The sequence below is a fragment of the Balearica regulorum genome, chromosome 2 (assembly GCF_011004875.1).
Source record: "Balearica regulorum gibbericeps isolate bBalReg1 chromosome 2, bBalReg1.pri, whole genome shotgun sequence".
Taxonomy (NCBI): domain Eukaryota; kingdom Metazoa; phylum Chordata; class Aves; order Gruiformes; family Gruidae; genus Balearica; species Balearica regulorum.
The window spans coordinates 117,995,945-118,019,005 of NC_046185.1; the positions used below are offsets into that span (position 1 = coordinate 117,995,945).

At 35.0% G+C, this 23,061-nt stretch overlaps 1 protein-coding gene across 47 annotated transcripts in view; it reads left to right on the forward strand.

Annotated features, from left to right (window-relative positions):
• CLASP2 (cytoplasmic linker associated protein 2) overlaps positions 1-23,061 on the forward strand; it is a 146,879-nt gene that overhangs the window by 87,690 nt on the left and 36,128 nt on the right. For 11 of the 47 annotated variants that reach the window (XM_075745492.1, XM_075745498.1, XM_075745499.1 and 8 more), the window contains 11 exons: positions 17-76; positions 1,166-1,243; positions 1,807-1,974; positions 4,617-4,672; positions 5,723-5,893; positions 9,137-9,160; positions 11,905-11,922; positions 13,887-13,988; positions 14,123-14,149; positions 19,069-19,239; positions 20,198-20,305. In XM_075745492.1, the coding sequence (XP_075601607.1) occupies positions 17-76; positions 1,166-1,243; positions 1,807-1,974; positions 4,617-4,672; positions 5,723-5,893; positions 9,137-9,160; positions 11,905-11,922; positions 13,887-13,988; positions 14,123-14,149; positions 19,069-19,239; positions 20,198-20,305 (983 nt within the window). The remainder of the gene's footprint in view (positions 1-16; positions 77-1,165; positions 1,244-1,806; positions 1,975-4,616; positions 4,673-5,722; positions 5,894-9,136; positions 9,161-11,904; positions 11,923-13,886; positions 13,989-14,122; positions 14,150-19,068; positions 19,240-20,197; positions 20,306-23,061) is intronic. The other 36 variants (XM_075745494.1, XM_075745500.1, XM_075745502.1 and 33 more) reach the window with 10 other exon arrangements.

The following is a 23,061-nucleotide window of genomic DNA, read 5'->3' on the forward strand; positions in this document are numbered from 1 at the left end:
TGTCCTGTCTTTTTAGGCGCTCTTTTGAATTTTTAGACCTGTTGTTACAAGAGTGGCAAACACATTCACTGGAAAGGTATGGGCCAGTATTCTTTTTCCCCAAGAATAAACTGGTAATTAATTTTAAGACAGAAATCTTTTCATTGAATCTTACAATTGGATTACGTTGTTCGGTGTTGGCCAACCTTTCTAGCACAGCAGGTCATGTGGCTCATTCAAGTGCCAGGGAGGAAGAGAGCTGTGTGCTCCAGCCTTGACTTCATGTTGCCTCTTCTCCTTACCCTCTGCCTCTTCTTCTGTACTGTATGTGAGCAGTGCATACCGTGCTTTCTCAGAGTTTGACTTATATCATTTGTCCTGTGCAGCAAAGATGCGCAGGTAAGCATTTGTCTTTTCTCCTGAAAGGAGGAGATTTGTGTATTCATCATCAAAGAGCACAAGTGGGATTAGGCTGAGGACAACTTCTGGTAATGACTGAGTACACTGTAGCTTCTCCGGGTAGATAGGAAAGTAGTACATGCATCAGCTCTGCAGAATGTGTAGTACTGTAAGCACAGAGTAAGACCAAAGGGACTACAGGGCTGCCAGAGAAGGCTCTGAAGAGCTTGTCCAACTCCATAGTCACCTTTCAACCCCTTAAGGTGCTACTGAGAAACGAAGCAATGGGGAGATCACTTGATTTATGTCAGAGTGTGTATGTGTGTGTATTAAAAAAACAAACAAACAAACAACCCAAAACCCCAAACATGTCTTTAATTAAAATCTGTTTATGATCACAATTTTCGGTTGTTCTGATGGGCACTTTGCTGATTTTGAGGATGTTTTGAAGTTTAGAAGTCAAAATACCAAAAGCATTCAGAGGTGAATTTCCAGGAAAGCAAATCTACTAATCTTAACTTTTTCAGTTTTCTTACTGTTGATATAGTAGGGGAAATAGTTTCCTATTTTCAGCAAAGTAGAGGTCTTAAAATGTTATTTTAAAAATTCTTTTTAAAGTGTGATAGGTGGATGTGTGTCTGAAAAGTAGATTATAATTCTTTTATGTTGAAGGAGGAAGCTTACGTAAAACTTTACAGAAGGTGCAGCGATGTCATCAGTGTGAAACTTTACTACTTAAAATAGAATTTGGAGTAGCAATATAGCATAAAGAATGTCTGTCTTCTAGGCATGCAGCTGTCTTGGTTGAAACGATCAAGAAGGGCATTCATGATGCTGATGCAGAAGCAAGAGTGGAAGCAAGAAAGTGAGTTTTGACTATGTTTTGCTCTGAAAAACTGTATGTTTTACATGAGTGATAGAAGGGTCTAATTGGATGTGAGCAGGTAACAATGGCTGAAGAAGAGCGCACAAGTTAGGTTGAAAATTGATGTGTCTGTCTCAGAGTCTTGAATTAATATCTAGTTTCTTTTGCAAAAGACATTCTGAAAGTTGAGGCCATTAATAGTCGTGCAGCATTTGAGGATTCTATTGAAACAGGAATCATAAAGGTTGGTAATCATTCTTTCCCACCCCCCGCAATTAAGTCATTCAACAACTGCAGCACTTTGATTAGTGAGTAGGCCAGAAAAAAATTTCTCTTGCTTCCGCATGGAATCAGTAAGTGATGAATATGAGAATTTCAGAGGATAGACTTATGTTATTTTGAAAAGATTGAGTCAATTTGAATGTATTGCATGCATTACGTATTTCCAGTCTGAGTTTCTTTCCCTCCCATCCCTGGTTCATTCTCTAATCTTTACTTCCTGACTTCACACATTTTGAAGAAAATACAGAGCAATTACATGTGGTGATTCTCTTATTTTGCAGGGCTTATCTGGGTCTTAGAAATCACTTTCCTAGTGAAGCTGAGACTCTGTACAATTCTCTTGAGCCACCCTATCAAAGAAGCCTCCAGACCTACTTGAAGAATTCTGGCAGTATAGCATCTCTCCCTCAGTCGGACAGGTCATCCTCCAGCTCGCAGGAGAGCCTAAAGTAAGGGTCACTTAACGGTTTCTGAGCCTATAAACAAATAAAAACTGTTTCGCAAAAGCAAATGAGCCAGACTTGTGTGCTGTCCAAAGAAACTGCAGTTGTATTTTGTCACTTTTAATTGTTTTTTAAATAAAAAAATCCTTTTTTGTGTTTTGCTATATGATGGCATTACCCCAGCAAGGTGAAAAATAAGGGCAATCATTAACTGAATTTTAGCAGGCTGTTCTTATTCATATATTTATTCCTTATCAACCTCTGTTACAACAAAATACCTTCAAGGTTTACATCTTGATGTCCAGCCTTCTGGTGCAATAAGTGTAGGAAAGAAATAATATTGGTGTTATGGTTTTTTATCCTTTTTCACTGGGAAGTATGAGAAAGAGGCATTGACAGTGAAATTCATTCAGATCGGAGATCGTTTTTCTTCACAGTATTGAATAGATATTGGCAGTATTTTGCAGCTGTGCTAATTATCACAGGGTGGGTCAGTGATACATTAAAATATGTAGACAATTGTGAGCTGTATAGATTAAAGTTTGCTTAGGTGCCAATAGCAAAAGAAATTACTGGCTTTTTAGTAGAAATGTAAAATAGTAGTAGTATGTAGTGATTTTTTTAGTATTTAAATTCTAGAAACCTTCCTCAAAGTATTTGAACCTGTTAAGATTTTGATTCAGATGCTTCATTTCCAAACCAGAGAACTTGTCTGCTCACTTTTGACTTGAAAGCAAAGACTGCTTCCAGGATATTGGAAGTTAATTTTTTTCTCTTTTTTCTTTTTTTTTGGCAGCTGCCTTAAATATCACAGGATTCCCTCTTCTGTGTCAAATCTTATCTTTCACATGATACTTGTAATTATAAAAAAATTTTAAAAAATAATTGTCTGTAATGTAGGCTATTGCTAGTGCTTCATTTTCCACGAACAAATGTTTATTCAAAGATTAATTACTCTTGTTTAAATTAATCTATAATCCTTGTCTGAAAATCAAAGTGCTGTTAATGAGTTACTAGTAATAAAACGTTAAAAACTAAATTACAGAGAAATTAGAATCTTAAAATACTCTTAAATCCTCAAGTGATACTTCCTGCATTGCAATATACTAAGTACTACAGCACAGAAAGGAAGGAGTAAAATAAGAGATGAACAGAAGAGATTATGGTGTTGGAAATTAATTTTTAAATGATTTTTCACTAATTTTGCATTTAGATGCATATGGTTTTCCTTGTATTACCCAAAATTGTATTTCTGGATTCTAATATAGATGCTGAGTTCTCCCTCTATAGACTAACTTAGTAAATATTGGTATGGTTTTCTTAAAAGTCTGATTCCCCATGATTTTTGACCTTCTGAACTTACAGCTCTAACAGTTCATGGATCAAAAAATGTTTTTAAAGAGGATGGTGGAATGAGAGAAATGTGGTGACTTGTGCCTACCTATATGAAATGCTTAAATGAAATTTCAATCACAATAGATTGTGCAAGTTGCAGCTGTTTGGGCCTTCTGTTTAGAGCAGCTCCTAAGGTCAGGATGCACCCAGGAGCTCTGTCCGGGCCTCCTCCACTTACTTGCAGCAAAATATCTCCAAAATACTAGTTAACAATGTCAGAAAAGCAGGTACTATTCATAAGAAGCTACAAATACATGATCTGTTAGGTAACAGTGCTGACCTCTGTATTATCATTGAGTGTCTGAGCTAATAACTCAGATAAATACACAGTATTATGCATATCTTCTGCTTTTTTTGCTAAAACTGAGACTCGAGACTGGCTGTAATTTGACTATTGATGAAATAGTCAACTATTTCAGCAAATACAATCCTTCCCAGTCAGATAAATATTTAGATGGCTAGGTATGAATCAATGAATAAAGTATCATGCTTTCTGCTACTAGTCTTTTGCTTTTCCCTGGTCCCTCTGACTATATTTTACCTTTCTGAACCAGGCAGAAGGAAGGGCTCACAGTTGAACTTGAGTAGACAGAAGGATTTTTGCTTTGGCAACTGCTCATTTATGCAGTAAGAGTAAAGGGAAATGGAGAGACAGCATAGTGGAAAAGCCATGGCATTTTTCTCCTTTTATAAACTGTAAGAGTCTCTAACATTCAAACAGGGGAAATTCAGTCTAGCTGCTTGGAAGTTCCAGTATTTTTCTTTTTAATTTGTAACTCAATTCTTGGGAGATGTAGGACTGGAGGGCTTATGAGTTAGACACCTGTTTTCCTTGTTACTGCAGACACCACATAATATCTGTCATAAATCAAGCTTTTTGTGTAGCTCCCGCTGTTCTTGTTTGACGGCTGATTCAGAAGATCAGCCCAGTGGTTAACATCTTGTACTGACAGTTAAATGTTTCTGTGACCAAGTCTGGAATGCCTGAACTTTGTGTTAGCAAACTGTGCCTATTGGTAACCAAAGGATCAATGCTTTGTGATGAAGATGTAATTTTATAAAATACAAAAGATAAGATGATTGTGTTTTCCTTATCATTCTGTATTTAATGTGTCTGTCTAAAATATGCTGAGAAAGTTGAAGGGGAGAAAAGAACAGAAGATTTATTTTTGCTTCTCTGTTATTGTTGCCTTTTGGATCTGATACCCTAGACTGAGTTAGTTGGTTTATTGACTTTTTTTTCCCCCCCCCAGTCGGCCTCTATCTTCTAAATGGTCTGCAGCCAGCCCAGCAAGCCTTACAGGCAGAGGTAAGGTGATTGCTATATAGTGCAGTGCACGATAAAATCTTACTGTCTTAAGCTTTTACTCTTTTTCCAAGTTGAATAATGGTATGTGTCACTACAGACTGCACCTGGAGCTAAGATTGCCTCATACATGCTTCACGTTTTATGTATTTTTAGTTTTGTCATGGAACAGTTGCTCTCAAAGAAGCAAAATGTTATTCTGTGGTCTATTCATTATTATTATTAGGCTTATGGCAATTGGAAATGAAGGACTCATACCTTTCATCTATTCCCATGTAGCTGCTGTTCTTTATGAAAACCAAAAAACCAAAACCACAGATTTGTAATTCAAAGAGTTTAATTTTGTCTTGAGTTTTCAGAATTTAGTACCTTCTTTCTCTTTTCACCTAATGTGTTTTTAACTCTTGAGGAGTAAATTGTTGAACTCCTTTTTTACAAATGGCCAGTACTTGAGAGTGCTTATTTTCTGGATATTGAAACTGTTAATAAGTCAAGTTTTGAAGACCTAAATCAGTGGTTAAAAATAACTGAAGTGAATAGTTAATATTCAGTAAATAATAGGAAGTGAATATGAAAATACTTTACAGAAGATTAGACCCTAAAGCAATTCCAGGTATGCATTCAGCTTGCCTGTGGCTTTATTGTAGCTGAAGTGTGGGAATATTATCTTCCCTCAGTATCACAAGGGATGATGTGGATTTGCTTATGTTTGTGAATCATTCAATAATCACGTCAAGGTTCAGAATTATGTAATGTCTACTAGGGTGGAAGCACATAGTTTGTATTGAATAATGGTAAAATTTCATGCTGAATGAAGATAAATACTACCGTAAAATAAACTATTCTTTATCTGAATTTCATGGCAACACCAGGTCTAGTTTACTTCTTAACCTCAATAATACTTTGTTAATATTGACTTACAGTATTTTACATTGTTTCCTGTACTTTTTGTAGGTAAGCTGCAGTAGTAGAAAATGTTGACCTTTTAAATATAACTAATTTTATTCATTACCAACTAATTTCCTTTTTTCTTTTTCTCTTTTTTTTTCCTAGTTTCAGGCAGCAGCAAGAGTGTTCCAAGCCCGGGAACTCTGCAAAGGTCTCGCAGTGACATTGATGTTAATGCTGCTGCAGGTGCAAAGGCCCGCCATGCTGCTGGACAGACAGCTGGAGCTGGGCGCTTGTCAGCAGCTGGTCTACCTCCAGGATCTTATGCTTCGCTAGGTAAAGGAAACATCTTTACAATACTGTGAAATATTTTTGGAAGTTTTTGATCAAAAAGTTACAGGAAAATATTTCTACATTTAAAAAATTGTTATTGGTTTTAGTAGTATTAGAGTATTGCAAAAGAGCAGATGTTCTGAAGTAAGTTACCAACTTTACTAGAGGTTTTATTTTTCTTGTGCTGGAAGATCGCCAATGAAAAGAATGTATCCATACTGTGTTCTTTAAATGTGTTAATCTGGAATTAAGTATCGGAAGGAGTGGTACCTTCACTTAACAGCAGATGGTGATCATGGCTTTTTTGTTTCTAGAAGTAATAGGGAAATGACTGTTAGGACTCTTGATTTTCCATTTTTCTCAGCTTTTTTTTTAGCTGTCTATTTTACAACAATGCTAAAGAGACATCCTGGCAGTAAGTGATGACTTCTTCACGTAATACAGAAGTGTTTTGCACAATAACATACAACATTGATTTCACAGATTTCTTTCTAAGCACGTTGATGGAACTATGTGTATGTTTTTGTCTAGGTGACAGTCTTCATTGATAGGAATACTTGCTGTTAGACATAGAAAGTGCTACAAATAAGAGTATGTGGTGGTGGTGGTGGTGGTAGCTGCTAGAACCTCCACCTAAGTGGGGAGGGTAAAGGAATATGGATATAGTTTTGTTATTTTTAGGTTATCCATACTGTAGGGGTAGCAGTGGGAGAAGTCAGGTTCACTGGTCACAAAACTGTTAGGTTTTTTTTTATTCTTGGCTTGTGTGCCAGCTAGAGCACTAAGGAGGCATATCCTAATGTCACTATTGCTGAAGATGATCACAAGAGAGGCAGAGAAACTATATCATCCTTCTGATTTACCTTGTGTTTGGGGAGATATTAGGATACATGTAGGCTATCATTTTTAAAGTTTTTCATTGTGCTTTTTAAAAAGAAAATTTAAGTTAAAAGCTATTTAAAATTAGTTAATTCTTTTGTCATCAGGGCCAACTTGAAATGGTTTGAACACCATTGATTTTAGGATTAAGTTTATGAGCGTGAGCACTGCTGACTAAAAGGAATACTTGCTACTTGAAATAGTAACTTTGGGTGTGGGCTCCCTCTTGGTGCACACAGCGGGGGAATCAGAGAACATGCCTGGTGGCAGGTGGACACCAAAGTTAGGCTGCTGAGTTTGCTTGGTGGAGGAGATACGCTTATGGTTATGGCTCAATGAATTCTCAGTTGCTCCTAACTTAATGCCTAAAAGCCTGAAATAGGTGGGATGATTATTCTCCAGTATCAGAGACAATATAGTCTGGTCCGTTTTGGTGTATGACAGGACATACTGTGAATCTCAGAGAAAGCTGGAGTTCAGCTATTGTGAGAGGTAAAAGTAACACAGAGCATGATGATAGAAGGAAAAAAAAAGTCAAATGGAAAGCAGAGAGAGAAATATCTCTGTTAATCTGTCTTTTTCATGCTGCTGAAATGAAGAGACTACTTTGGTCTTAAGAGTTGCACAGAAAATTAGTTCTTGATTGGAGTGTTGGTTTGCTTTCAGAACATTTTAAGCAATAGGTGATTCATGCCCAGAATTTTGTAAGCAAGGCTTGAGAACGGCACAGAGGTTTTCAGGGAAGTAAATAGTGGTGGTTTTATGCAGAAAAATAACAGGAATAAAGAAATGGCTTATTCTCTTTGTAGTTTATAGATTTGGTGAGTGGAGGAGAGGAGCAAATAGGCATTAAGTCCAGGTCATATTCCTTTGAAGGATTTGAGTAGCTGGAAAGCTTTGCCTTACTAGCAGATGCAGTCTCTTGTGGAGAAGAATGCAACAGTGGTTTGATATGGCAAAATAATCTGATACTAGCAGTGTATAGTAAAGTCAAATATTATTACAGATGGTATAAGGGCAGTGATAGTCAAGGAGACAAAGGTTTGTTTACAGTCACACAAAAGCAGGACTGCTCAATTGATCTTGGCTCATTCTCCTAACAGTGGTCAGGTAATTTAAATGGCACATACCTGTCCCCTCTTATGTACAGAGTGTGACTGTTGTGTGTTTGGCTATGGATAAACCATGGAATCCACCTCAAAATATTGTTTACTCTTAGTTTTTGAAAGATAACCTTAAAATTAATGGAGCGTGAGTCCAAGCAAGTGCTGTGTTTCAGAAAATGGGCTAATTAGTTAACTTCTCCCCTCTGTTCATTTTAAGGGGGTTGTTTAAATCCAAATGTGGCAACTTAAATGACAGAATTGGCAAAATAATGCTGTCCACAGTACTAAAATGCCTAGAAAATCTTACTGTATTTCCAAAATGCTTACCACGTCTTCTCAGATGTTGCAGTCAGTACCAAAATAAATAATAATGTCTCCTCTGGAGCTTGAATTTATTTTCATTTTCACCCTTACTTATAGAGAAACATCCACCTTTTGCTTAAACAGCTGCCAAATTTAGAGCCTCAGAGGACCACAAGTTCATGAACATAGTAATCTATAATTGTCTCTACCTCTCTCTTCCTTTTTTATTAATAGAAGAACTCTTGCTTGCTTATTTATGTTTGTTTGGATTTTTTTCAAAGACTGTTCTAGAAGCATGAGGACATTCTCTAGTTATTCTAAATGCTGACTGTCCTTGACATCCTTAAGTATTAATGTCCTTTTTGAGGAGACTTGAGCTGTAATTACGTGTCTAACACTAAATATTTTAATTCTGATTGTTACTGTCAGAATATGTATGCACTACCTTCCAGCCGAACTGGTAAATCTTTAATGCTTTTAAACCAGAGTGGAACTTTCTCCCATTTGTCCTTTGTCTTTATTGTGATGTCTTTTTCCCTCCTGTCCCTTACCCCAGGTGGGGCTTCATGCTCAGTACCAAATTTAGTAAGAAATAGGAATATTGTGGTTCAGTAATGATGTAAATATGTACTGATGCTTCAATAGCTGTTGACACCAAGCATGAAACAGTTTATAAATATTTTACTGTAAGGGTTTGCTCAAATCTGGGTAATACGGAGAGGGTTTATTCAACATCCCTCTGCGGGGTACTTGTACCTTGTTCTGTAATTTTGTACCTTGGATTGAGAGAAACCAGCTTTACTTAAGGTAGATTATACGTGCATGAATTAGATAAACATGTCTGCTGTATTTAATATTAATGTATTTTCCTTAATTAATGTTTTATGACTCTGCTGTGAACACCTTTATTCTAACACACTAAGTTTTCCATGTTTCTTTGCCTGCTTTTTCAACAAAGAGGATACTTCTGACAAGATGGATGGTAAGAAATTGTTTAGTCTGTCCTCTAATTCTATTAAATATTTAATAAAGTATCTTTTATGTAAAATTATTGATGTTTAATATATTTGTCTGTTCATTAACAAAATACTATTCTGTTTTAATTAACCTCTGTAATCTTGATGTCTTAATATGTGTTGTGTTATTGCTGTATTTGTCAATGTTTTTGATGATTGGTCTGTATCAGCAACAGAAACTTTATCTGACATTGAATGTTACTCCTGATTTTTTCAAAAAAATATTAATTACAGAGCACTTTTCTGAGCAATACATACTTCTTTTAACTAGCTCTAGTTCCATTGTGTTTCATAGTTTTACCTATAAAGTCAAACTTTTTGACTTCTTGGCAGAACAGCAGTGGGAGAGCAGAAGATGCTTGACCAATTATTTAAAAAAAACCCCAACCCAAAAAACCACACAATAACAAAAACCTAAAATCTTTTCTTCCAAAAGTACTCTATCAAGATCTAGTCTAGCTACCTAACTTGAAGTGCCTGTAAATCCTGTACTACAATGTAATTCTAGTAAAGAATAGTTTGTTAAGACAACCTGCCTGGTAAAATAGCTTACCAAGTATTCCAGCTAAGCTTTAGTGCTTACTCTTTCTTAATTCACTGTATTACACATATGGAGGGAGTTGTCATATATTTTTATCCTAACTGCAAAGCAGTTGAGAATCAGACTTCTCATAGCAATTGTCTGTTTCAGATGTGTGTAAGTAATATTTCCCATATAATAAAGTGACAGAGTCCCAGCTCGATGCCTGATAATTCTAGTTCTAATTTATTGCTGGGGAACACTGAAGTCCGTTATGTTTGCTACTTACTTAATAATTCTTGTCACATGGGTTTATTAACAGCACATGTTTTGAAGAATGAGTAGTTCACTGGAAGCAAAGCAGGTGATATTTTTAATAGAAATGAAAACAGTAAGAAGATAGATCTCTAAAGCCCAGAATCTTGAATCATTTCAAAGCACAGATAATCAGTTTCATGAGAGATACTTTTTGGAAGTATCTGAGCCATTTTTGAGTATTACAGATGGCAAATCTATTTTAATAAAATCAGGGGGTTTGTGGTGGGTAGTACAGGGTAGTAGTGTCTGTCTCACTTATTTCCATATCAGTTTTCCTTATGTTGCATATAATAGGATTTATTTATAACTGTCTGTGCTGAACACTTAATCTTGAGCTTTTGCATGTTGTCACCAGCAATAAGGGTTCTTAGGGCCATGGTGCAGGTTTTTTCTTTTGTTCAGATCAGTAGTCACAACTAATGGCGTCCCACACATCTGTTTAAAAATAGTAGGGGAAGTGCTACCCAATTGATCAGAATAAGAGAGTTTTTTCCTAGAAGATATCTGTAGGGATGATGTGTGAGACAGAATGAATGCAGCTTAGGTTTCTAGCTGTAGTTGTATGATATAGCTGCTCTGATCTAACCACCACCAGGAGGAACTAATCATTTTTCCTTTTCCCACTAATCTTGGCCACATGTTTTTACCACTTCTTTCACTAGTGCCTTGTAATGCTCCATTATCAATCACTGTAGGTGAACAAACTCCAGAAAACTGATTTCATAAAACAAAAGTGACTAATACTCTGTTACTCTGTTACTCTTTTAGAGCTGACAATGAGCCTTTAGCCATCCAAACCAGGTGGTAGCAGAAGGGTGGAGAGAGGAAGGAGAAGCATGAACCACCCCTTTTAGGAGCAGCTAGCTGTTAGCCTAACTTAGGTGTTGCATAGAACCTGCCTTCCAAGATCCAGCTCTGGAAGAATGTTGGATTTGGGGGGGTAGTTTTTAAAAATAGAGCCTTGAAGATAGTATAATATGAGAAAGCCATAGCCAGATTTGCTGAGAAACTTAAGTTCAGACTAGCCAAAGAAACTAACAGATGTTTTAATCATTGTAGTTCTCTTACAAGGCAACAATGGCAGAGAGAAAACAAAAGTGGAAATACCCTTGGACTTTTTTTGAGGCATTTAACATTTTTTTTTTTTTTTTTTTACTACTAATATGTATTTTATTCCATAATCAGATTTTTTTTCAAATGAATTTAGAGAGAGGAAGGACTGCTGTTTAGATAGCTTCCCATCAATTCCTAGGTACTGATGTCAGTAAAAAGATTTATCCAACTCATTTTGTCATAATCAAGCCTGGTTAAGCTTGGCATACTTGTTCAATCGTGATCTGGTTTCAGCAAGCTCGCATTACTTCTGCTTATCTGAGCAAAACTTGATCGTATGCATGTAGATCTTCAGAGTAATCATGGATTAAATTCTGAGAAATCCTCTTTGCTGGCAGTTCCTATCAAATTATCACTGTCCAGTGTGGGAAACACTGTCCTTGTGTTTTTCTCTGAGATAATTTATAATAACATGTTTTATATTTTCAGAAGAGCTTGCACTAAAGTATTTTTTATGTCTGTTTTGATCCGTACATGTCATTTTGTTGACTTATCTTATAGATTTATTTTTTCTATTGATTTTTTGGTGGTTTTTGTAACAAGTTTGAAAGGCAGTGCTATATATTGTGTTCTTGTAAATTGCTAACAGTATAGCATGGATGTTTCTGGATAACTTCAGTTCAATTATGGAGTTGCAACGCAAAAGCTTTAGACCTCTTGATAAAATTTGTCAAGATTCATAAGATTAATCTCAAAAAGGAATTGGAGAGACATAGTATTGTTTGGAATATCATGTATTTTATTATTTTTTCTGTTTAGGAACAGCTTCTGAAGATGGTAAGAAAATATTTTGTTAGAATAGCTAATATTTTCAGCTTCATATTTTCATTGATACAAATTAAGCTTTGAAAGTAGAATGTGGTCTTTCTGGGGCTTTGTGGAGGTTCATAACTCCAGATAGCTTATGCATCTAATACTTGGTTGTCATGTAGTATTTTTAAAATTTTTTTGCATTTATTTTAATTCTCAAGTACTCATCTGCAGTAGAAGTATCATTGCTTAACATTTTTAGTGTGAAAATATAGGAGCTTTATAATTTTGCATTTGTTTTTTCAAGCAAATCTTGTCACAGAATATTTCATCAAATGTGTTCATGCTCTGGGAAGCAGGTGCTACTATTACTCATCTCTTTGAGACTTGGGAATTCATTTTCAATATGCTATTAACATTTAAAGCTGTCATTAGTGAATGGATGTAGAGACTCCAAGTGAGTTAACAGTTCATTTGCCTCACAAATACAAACTGTTTGGTTGTTTTGGTTTTTTTTTTACTTTGGTAAAATTGAACCAGATTCCAAGCAATAATTTAACAGAGTATCGGAATAGTGGCACTCTGTATTCCTGTTTTTTTGGGCTAAATTCTGAATGCAGTTACATGCCTTGCAGTCACACAGCACTCGGTGGGAAAACATTGCCATTGCACGGGGATAACTAGTAGAGTTTCAACTAGTTAATCTAACGGTTCTTGCTAGTGTATTGTTTTCTAATAGTTTAGTGAATAACCTCCTTTATCCTGATTCTCTTCTTATAGACTCTCATCTATGGCTATTCCCTCTACTTGGATGAATAATATTAACTTGGTTGGTCTCCAAATTCTGCTGTGGAAAGCCTAAAGAGACTAGAACTAAATAACAGTCTGTGTACCTAATTCTTCTGGGTCAAATACTGACTCTACATGTCTAGAAAATATGTTAATTTGCTGTTTTAAAAGTGGATTACTTTGTTGAACTAGATCCACTCTGTACAAGTCTTTTGGGTTTTGTTCTTGCAACTTGTAAGAATTATGGTTAGCATGGTTTTGGGTTTTGTTTCATTTTTTTGTTTTTTGAGAGGTTGGCTTAGGAAATGTAGTACACAACTCTACTTCTTTTATGAATAATCTTTCAGTTACCTATAATTCATCCAACTAGGGTCTTCCTTTCTTTTGTAATTTCATTGTATACTCTGAATGTTATGAGGAACATGGCTAATGCAGAAAGGTTTAACCCAAACCCAAGATGGTCTGGCGTTCTAGAGGCAAGTGAATCTATTGGTTTAGTTGTAGCTACTCAGTTTAATCTGTCTCCTCCTCAGTTCTTCTGTCTGTTGAGGAGATTAGTATTTCCTTTTATCATGTTGTCAGTGAGAAGTACTTAAGTGTACTTAGTCTCTGCAAAATGCTGTAAAAGGCTTGGGACATCCTGTAGAAGTCTATATGAATGTGGCTAGGAAAACAGTAGAATCTCCAGTAATAGGAAGGCTTGTATTTAGCTTTCTAAAAGGAGGAGTGACGTTAGGAAGAAACCTCAGAACCCTATTAAAAAAAGTCAACATATTTTTTGTAGTTTTACAATAGAAAAACTAGAATTACAACCACAAGTAATCATGAGAAGACTGTACCTGATGCAGCAACATTAGCATTGCCTACTATATTTAATAAACTTCTCTTTTTAAATATAAACAACCTATTTATTTAGGAAGCAAGAACTAGCTAGTTAGTTCAGGGTGTTTAAACGATAATGTGTAAATTAGTTACTGAAACATGTAGCATCAGAGGAGAAGTATTTTGATTCCTCAACTATTAAGTCCTTCAAGGTGTTCAAATTTCTACTATTTATCCCAAGCGAATTTTCACCAATTGAGTTATGCTATGCTTCTTTTTTTATCTACAGAAACTTAAGAAAATATTAGTAAATGCTACTGATGCTTTGCTTTCTACATTCTACTGTGAAAAACTGATTTAATGCCATTTTTCTTTTATAGGTCGTGTACGAACAAAGCTTTCGACACCTTCTGTTGGTATTGGAAATTCTAAAACAGATTCCAGAGGACGAAGTAGAACGAAAGTGGTGTCACAGTCTCAGCGTATGTATTTTCTGTTTGTCAGTTATACCTGATAAAGAGGCCAAATGCTTAAGCATATATGCGTTGACCAATGGCTACAGTCAAAGTTAATTTTAAAAAAAAGCTACATACTGAGTTGTTGTTCTGTGCCTTAGGTTCATCATCGCCAGACAAAAATGAAGGTATTTTTTTCAGTGTTTTGGGTCAGTGGTATTTGCATGCTTTTTGAATTCATGTTGTTTTTCTCTGGACAAAATACTAGGTTAGGTCTTAGTTTACCAATTAAATTAGATGACGTAACAGGAAATTAAATCTATCCTTAAATTCTGTCTTCAATTATAACTTCTCAATATTCTTTTCCCCCCCTTTCTGACCTCCCCAACACAAACCAGTAAAGTTCTGTGTCAGTTACATGAGACACATGGACGAGCAATATGGAAGAATGGGTAGGCTGAATGGTGTCCTTGGTGTTACCTCCAAAACCAAATTTTTCATTTTTTCAAGAAGTTCTTATTTTCCAGCCAGAAATATCTATTTTCCATTTTAAGCTCTAGGCGCTACTCTAGCTCTTGGTTATATATTTCTTTTTTTGTATTTACAGCTGTTACCTGTACTTAACTCTTCTTTGGAATAAAACCACTAAATCCTAAATTTATAATCAGTTACTTAGCTTCTGTTGAATCAAAGAGTTAAACCAAACAATTTACTGTATGTTAGCTAAACCACAGTAATTTTCTTTGTGTGTTTAGAAACCAGTGCAAAATTTCTGATCTAGCTGAGCAGTCTGTCATTGATTAAAAAGACCTGATTACCTCACGTTCTTTGGCACTGGTTGACCCATAGCAATTTGTTCACACATCTGAGGTCTCCAGCAGACTAAGCTCTGTAGTGTTTTCAGATTCTCATCTTTGTCTAATTAAGTGAAATGCAATTAAATTAATGAAAGGAAGACCAATTAACAATATAATTAAAATAAACTAACCAGTCCTATAGCTTGTCAGGTCTGATGGTATAAACCCAGTAAATTATACAGGTTTTGAATTTTTCAGTACAATTATGTTGCTATCAGTAACCATATCCACTTTCTTTTAATAAAAACCCTTAATTCTGTGTTTGATGGCAGAAGCATTTATCTTCATAGCAGTGACTGCATTTGTCATGAATAGAATGACTTTAGAGGTTAAAAAAAAAGCAGAAGACTTTTGGAGGTTTTTTTCTGTTAGAGTACTTCCCATTCAGTTTTGCATTACTTCATTTTCCAACAATCCACTTGGATCAAACCTGATCCAATGCTTTTAGATTTTGTGAAATAAAACTTTCAAAATATCTGAACAGATAAATATAAAATAATAAAATTCAATAACAGAAGCTCTCTTAAGTCTTTTTTGGCTTTGATAGTGCTCTAATACCACAAGTGTTTGTGGAATGAGAGCTTGAAAATAAAGTCAGGTTATTGGCTATGACAAAGGTTGTGCAAAACTTGTTTTATGTTTTCAGTGTTGACAACACTGTATCATAAGCAAAGACTATGTGGATTAATATTTTAAGATGGAGGAGAGGTAACAGTCCTGTCAAATCACTTTTTCCCTTTATGAAAAGCTGTAAGCAGTATCTGTAACTCTGTTTTCATTAGTATTAGGAAAGTTCTGAAATAAGCTTTTTGAAAATACCTTTGTACTTTTAATAGATTTGGTGAATTATAAAAAAGTTAAGGTGTTTGATAAACTGTTTGGGGAGGGGTTAAATTTAGGTAGCAATATAAGACTTTTGTGATGATCATTGTCATATGATATTAATTAAACTGACTGTATATTCAGGGAAACAAACTGAAGCTTTTTCAGTTTCTTTTTACTAATAATGACACTTTTTTTTTCCCAAGAGAATTCATTTTTGCACAGTATTAATGTCTAAAGATATAAGTTGAATGATATTGAAATAACTAGATTTGTCTACAAGTGATGATGTGTGAAAATTAAATGCATGAATGCATCTTTACAGCCTTTTATTACTACTTCTGTTCAGAGCTGATGGCTTCAAATAGCTCATTATAACCTGTCAGTGGGGGAGAATAAGAATTCTGAGATGTTTTAAGGAAGATAAACAGGGCAAATACAAATGGACAGGCAAAGGAGAATTTTTCAGGCACTCCATGCCAGCTATTTGCGTGAGGCTTTTTTATGTGACTGAAAATTTTCACAGTACTGTAGGGAGCGAGATGTTTGATGTTTCCACACAGGGGATTATTTTAGTTCCCCAGTTTATAGTGGGAAAATAACTTCATATTAGATTTAAGCTTTTATTTTTTAAAAATCACTGTAACACAGATGCTTTTGTAAATTTAGGGTTACAACTCTTTAGCACTTTTGTTCAAAGATCATTTTATGAAAGACTTGCAAATTTGAATGCTTTTAAAAAAGATACTTTTTTAGGGTTTTAGAAGCCCTTTATTCTTCCTCTTCTATTTTTAAATTGTAACATAAAATAATGCATATACAATCTATGGCTTGTTATTGTATTCTTACCTATGGAAAAAAAATTGTTCCATTTTTTTCCTCTCCTTCCTGTTTGGTTGTCAGGTAATTCAACACAGCGTGATAAAATTACATTACAATCTTCATTCAGAGAAAAAGAATTAAATTTCTGAGTGGAAACAAATTCTTACTTTTTATACTTCAGATTAATTTTAAAGAGGAAAACCTGAAATTCTATGCAAGTCTTTTCAGTTGTGTCATTGTGAGTTTTTTTTATTTTGTCATCCACCGCACCTGCAGTTCAGTTCCTTTACTGTCTGTCTCAAAAAAAAAAAAAAAAAAAAAAAAAGTTTTCGCCTTGCGTGTAATTTTTGTTCAGCTGTTGAACTTCTTGAACCTTCTTGGCAATGTAATATTCTTTTAAAGTAATATGAAGGCTACAGTTTCATGTTTAATTGAAATTTAATTCTTCAGTATTATCCAGTTGTTGATTAGAAAACTGAAGAATTGTATTTGCTTGTGCAGCTTTGCTTCATCTGCTTTGTACATATAGCATCTGAGTTTAGTTCTTCAACTGTGGAAGCTACTTAAAAGCACTGCTTTAGCATAACCCCCTTGTGGCTTTTTTTCCTGTGTGAAATGACTAAAGCTTTCTTATTTCCATTTGCCATCCATTTTTTAAACTGCTCTGCTCCCTCCCTCTTCATGGATTATAAACCCCTACCCTAATCCTGCCTTTACACTTGTTCAGGATCACAGTCTGCTAACCCCATTGGTGGTAAGAGTCTACAGAATTTGTGTATACGTCATTGTTTGATCACCTGTTCGACATACCTCATTTAGGGACCCTATTCAGCAGAAATTCTGGCTCGCTTTTTTTCCATATGCCGCACTTACCTAATTGGATGTAATCCTTATTTAGAATGCAGTAGAGATGGGAGGGTTTTGTCATTTTGGAATACTTGTTTCAGTTATCCTTCTTTCATCATTCAGTTCGCTTGGATCTATTGCTGGTGGTAGTACTGACAACAGGATGACAATGTTATTAGCATAATATTTTCAGGCTATTAAGCTTCATTTGGCTTATTTATGCTATAGTGGTACACTTTGCAGGTTAGACGATAGAAAGATAAAGTACTAGAGTGAGAGGCTGCATTTCTTTGAGTGTTGTGAGAAGAGTAAGTTTTCAGGTTTCTGATATACTGAAGAAAATCTTCTAAAAGTCTGTGGCACAGTGAAAACTTTTACAATGTTTTAATTGTTTTAAAGGGATATAAAATATTGGAGGCTAGAAAAAACTTATAATAATATCAGCTCTAAGTTGAAATGCCCTGATATAAAGAAACTGCCAAACCCTTAATTTTTGCAGACCACAGCAATTTTATAGATTTGCGTATTCTTTTTTTGCTATAGAAGTTATGCTTGTTTTTTCCAGGCTGTGTATATTTAATTTACCATTTCTGCTGAATAGGTCCATAGTTTGAAAAGGGATTTTGCTAAATAATCATTTCAAGTTTGAATTCAAACAATGAATCTGAAAGTATATGCATGGTACATTGTTTTAGTTTTCTCCCTTCCACCCAACATATATTTTATTTTTTGGGGATTTTGTTTCTTTTCCCATATAGTCAAGCTTTGATCAAATTGTATCTTTTTTTTTAAATGTGCCTCATAAGAAGTAACCCATGAAACTCACTTGAGATGTTGCATGCTAAATCTATAGATCTGATAGCATAGCTGTGGTCATACATGACTGATTATTTTTAAAAGATTAATGAAAGGCTTGTATCTGTATGTAATTAACCTTTGGTTAAAATGATGTTTTGCTTTTCATTTGGTCAGACTTCTTGAATTCTGCAGCTGGAAACAACATATCAACTGGTAGTATAAATTGGTTATAACTAGAGAAGAATGGATTCTTTGTTAGGGCTTAGAACTTCAATTTTCTGTAACTGAAATATTGAAATTAGGGATCAGTGACCAGTTTCTGGTAGTGAGTACAGTGTCTTGAAATGAACATTTATAGCACTTTGTAATGTACAGTTTTGATTAATAAAATATAAGATGCTTAAATATGTCTTAATTAATTTTTTTTTTAGTTTGTTTAAAACTAATTGAAAGTTTTCTTCAAATTTGTGGGGTAACCTCCACAGAAATGAACATGAGAATTTTAATTGTCTTCAATGACACTTTATTTAACTTCTCAGAGAGTGGTGCTTGAAGAGTCCATGCTTTTAAAAGCGAGGGAGAAGAGGTTTTTTTCTTTCTTTTTTAATAGAAAATATGATTAGTGGGACTATGTAGCTTAAGAAATGAACACACCGATGTTAATGTTAGGGACATTGGAGTTGTTGTTGAGGACTAGATATGTTATTTATGGTTTTTTGAGCGTATCTAGTGCTAAATACCATGCCAAGTGCTTCTTTGCATTGATAATTTTATCTATTTGTATGTAGTGCTGTAAGAACTTGGACCAGAGGTTTCTATTTCACATTTTTTACCTTGTAAGTTTTTCCAGACCATTTCAATCTACCACCACTTTCCTACTAACTTGAAGCATTTTTTTTCTTTTTAACCATGGTTGTTTTATCTTCTGTGCTGTTATTTATATTTATTCCTTTTACCTTCAGCTGGCAGTAGGTCTGGGTCTCCCGGAAGAGTTTTGACAACCACCACACTGTCCACTGTGAACACAGGAGTTCAGAGAGTGTTAGTGAATCCTGCAACTGCACAAAAACGAAGCAAAATACCACGAAGTCAGGGATGCAGTAGAGAAGCTAGTCCTTCTAGATTGTCAGTAGGTAAGAATCACTGAATAACACTTGGTTTCTTTATAGCCCTTCTTACTTTAAGTGCTGGAGATCCACAGCTTGTGTTTAGTTATAGGTGGATGATAAAATTAGAATACATATTGATAAAAATTGGAAACATGCCTGTTTTCTGAGGCTGGTCTTTGATATACATGACAGTTTTAAATTTAAGCTGAAACTAATTTTTCACTGTCAGAATGCAGTAGTTGTTCTTTTCCTCACCTCTCTGTCTTCCTTCTGTCTTTCACTTTTCTTCATTTCTTATCCCCACCCCCAAAATACCCCCATCTATTGAATGAAGGGGTGATACTATTTTGAAAAGATGAATTTCTTCATTACTTTTGTGTGTCTTTTCCATAATTGTGTGTGCATGTGTATGCTTCTATGATACAAAAATGAATGTCATACTGCTTAAACCTCACGGTATAACCTGATTACACTTTATTACAAACAGTATTATTAAAAAATATCAGTTGTTTTTAATGTCATTGCTGCTGTTCTTCATTTTGTATTTTGATTTTTATCTTAGCTGTATTAACTTTATATTTTCCTTCTTTAGAAAGCTGTGGGGTTGTTTTATTTGCGTTACTGTTGATTAACTTGATCTTGAGCAGTTCTGAATCAATACCCTGTTCATATTTTTTGTTACTTGTTTCCTCCCCATCCTTTTCAAGAGGCTTTTCAACCATTCTGTAAAGAGTTAGTAAATCCCCATTTTTAGCTGTGCAAAGAAATAATTTCATTGAACTGGCTACACTTACTGTAATCCAGCACAATCAAGAGAGTGCATGGAAACAGTTGTCACTTATAATACAACATGATCGTCAGTGTCTTTTCTTAGAAATACGTCTTTGATCTTACTGCAAAACAGAATTGCATTAAAACTGCAACTTTTCTTATGTCTTCTCCCTTCTGTGCTGCTGTTTGTCTGTACCCTGAATCATACTAGCACGAGGCAGCCGCATTCCTCGGCCTAGTGTGAGTCAGGGGTGCAGTCGGGAGGCCAGCCGTGAAAGTAGCAGGGACACAAGCCCTGTCCGCTCTTTTCCACCCCTTGGTAAGTACTCGGAGCCCCTTGTTTTGCATGGCTGTCTTTGCCCTTCATTATTTGCACCTAACGAATCCGTGCCTCCTTCATTTAGCTTGTAGCCAGCCACCATGATTTTCCCTTCCTTTGGCTCACTCACCACTTAATTCGATGAAGAATTGACCAATGCGTGAATGGGTTGCACACTTGAAAAATAAACGCTTTGCTAGTGTTAGTCTTATCTTAAATACCAAGTCTGGAAAGGTGCGTGATAATCAGTGTCTAGATCCGTTTTTTGAAAGGGCAATTCTGCTTTTGGAAAGTTTTTTGGGGTTTTTGTTTGTTTGGTTGGTTTTTTTTAATTAATGTATTTCTCTTTTAATTACAGCACTCGTTGCTTGGGTGCAGCTAGATAATCCATTTCTCACTGACCAACTAGAGCAAAGACTGTAGTGTGGCTGTCATCCCCTGCCTTTCTCTGCACTAACAGCTAGGGTCTGCTATTATTCAAAATTGCTCCCTAGTCAAGGAATCATTTCAGTGTATAAGAAGAAAATACACTTCATTCTTTGTCTCCTTAGTTGTATTGTCATCACTGTATTGTGTCAAAAAATAATAAAAATTTTAACTTTTTGCTATTAAAGTAAGTAAATATAATGGTGTAGATAAGGGACCAATCTACTGAAGCAGAACTGTATTTTGAGGCTGCTTTCCATTTTCTAGAAATGAACAGGGCAAGTAGTGAAGTCTTTATACAAGTAGATGACCAAAGTACTGTTCTGAAGTTTACTTTTTATCTGTGTAGAACAAGTAATAAATAATTGAAGTAGCAGCTGTTGTTACAGAGGGAAGAAGAGGAACTGAAAACTTTCACACATACATAGCTACATTCAGTCCTCATTTCTAGAGCTGCTATAAGCAAAAGTTTTGGTTTCACTTAATATTTCAGCTCATTGGCCTGATGCTTAAGAGATTTTGCAAGATTGTCAAACTGTTGTATCTTTCCGAAATGTCAACAAGGCGTAGTAATATTAGCTTATAATTAACATACTCTTGGTTAAGGACTAGGGACACTTCTCATCTCCCTGTATCCTTGTCAGGGTTACTGTGATGGTGGTAGTTGATAGAACTCTTTTTACATATTGGGTTGTTTAGGTTTTTTTTTTTTTGATTTTTTTGGTAATACAAAACTGCCTCTTTAAGATTATATCTAAAACTGATCTTTTTTAGTGTTAATCTTTGTCTGAGTTAGTCTTCAATATGTATCCTTCTTGTTTTCTTTGTTCAAGTGTAGCTTTCATTTAAGGACTTTGTAATACTAGCTATTAAACATAGTCTGAAAATAGTAAATCTCTGGTTTCTATCTCAAACTGAGGCACCCAACTGTACTAATTAGCATTGGAAGCCTATTGTGGTCTGTTAAGGCAGTATGCTTCCTGTCAACCATGGTTTTATTGGGAAAGTACAGATTAATTGAATGAAAGCTGTTTCAATAACTAATGCTAATTTGCCCAGTTGCTATTTAATTGGGAAATTAAATTAAAAGTAGACATTATGCAGGATCTGTTAGTAAACTTGTATCTTTTAGTAAAACACAGCTGGCAGACTGTGTTGTAGTACACACACTTCTTTTCTTTTGAAAATGAGGGTATTTTCCAGATCTTTTTGTGCTGCTTTTGCTGCCTTATGACTTGACTTCAGTTGCATGCATATGAGATCTGATTTACATTTTACATGTGGTCAAATGCTTGTTATCTTAAGAAATGTGTATTAAACGAATACCATAAGATGGGTCATTGGGACGGATGCTACTTGAGGTTTTGTTTTTATTGATGGAGTTTAGTTTTTGTATTCAGATATCCAAAACAGTACCTATAAATATACAATAGGTTGAATTGTGTGATAGCACAGAGAATGCAAAGTAGCGTGCATGGGAAGGAATCCAGTGTCGTTTTTAAAAAAACAAAAGGCAACTATACTTGGAATAAATGAGGATTCTGAGGATTCCTTCTAGTATGACTTCTTTGAATGATTTCAAATGTCATCCAGTGTTTTCTTGGACCAGTTTTGTCTTATGGGATGCTATTAACTTCTATCAAAAACAATGACTTTAATGTTTTTCAAGGGTACAAGTGGAAGATGAAATAAAACAAATTCAGCTCTGTGTTTGTAGCTAGAGACAGTTTTACGTGGGATTGGAAGGAGGAATGTAATTTCTATTGCGTCTGATTCTCAGCACTGAAATTTTTGCTTACAAATACTAAGCCTTTTGGGGCGTAAAATGAGCCAGATACTACGTAATTGCTTCTCTGTATACATTGGTGTGAAGTGTTTATGTAATCTCACATCTCAGCATAAGATTGTAAACTGGGAGATAGCAGCCACTCTGAGAAGCAAGTGATTTGTAATTTATGTGGAAGTGCCTATTTTTCTGTTGTAGTTAATGTTAAATATCAGACTAGTATAATTTCCATATTGTAGCTAAGAAATTATATTATTTTGAGTCCATTTAAAGTCTTATTTTGATTAATCTTTAAAAAAACCAAAACTACAAAAGTAAATCCTTGCACAGTTTCTGCAATTTGAGAGGTACAAAGAATATTCTTGAAAATATGCTTTGATATGTTTGATCCAACATAGTGTTTCCTTTCACTGTCTTAAAAAAACTTGTCCAGGATATTTCAAATGTATATGGGGACAGGATCATCTTCAATTGTATGCCTAAAGTTTGATTTTTTAATTGTACCTTTAATTTTCAGGACTTGTTGATGGAAAGAAATAGAAAG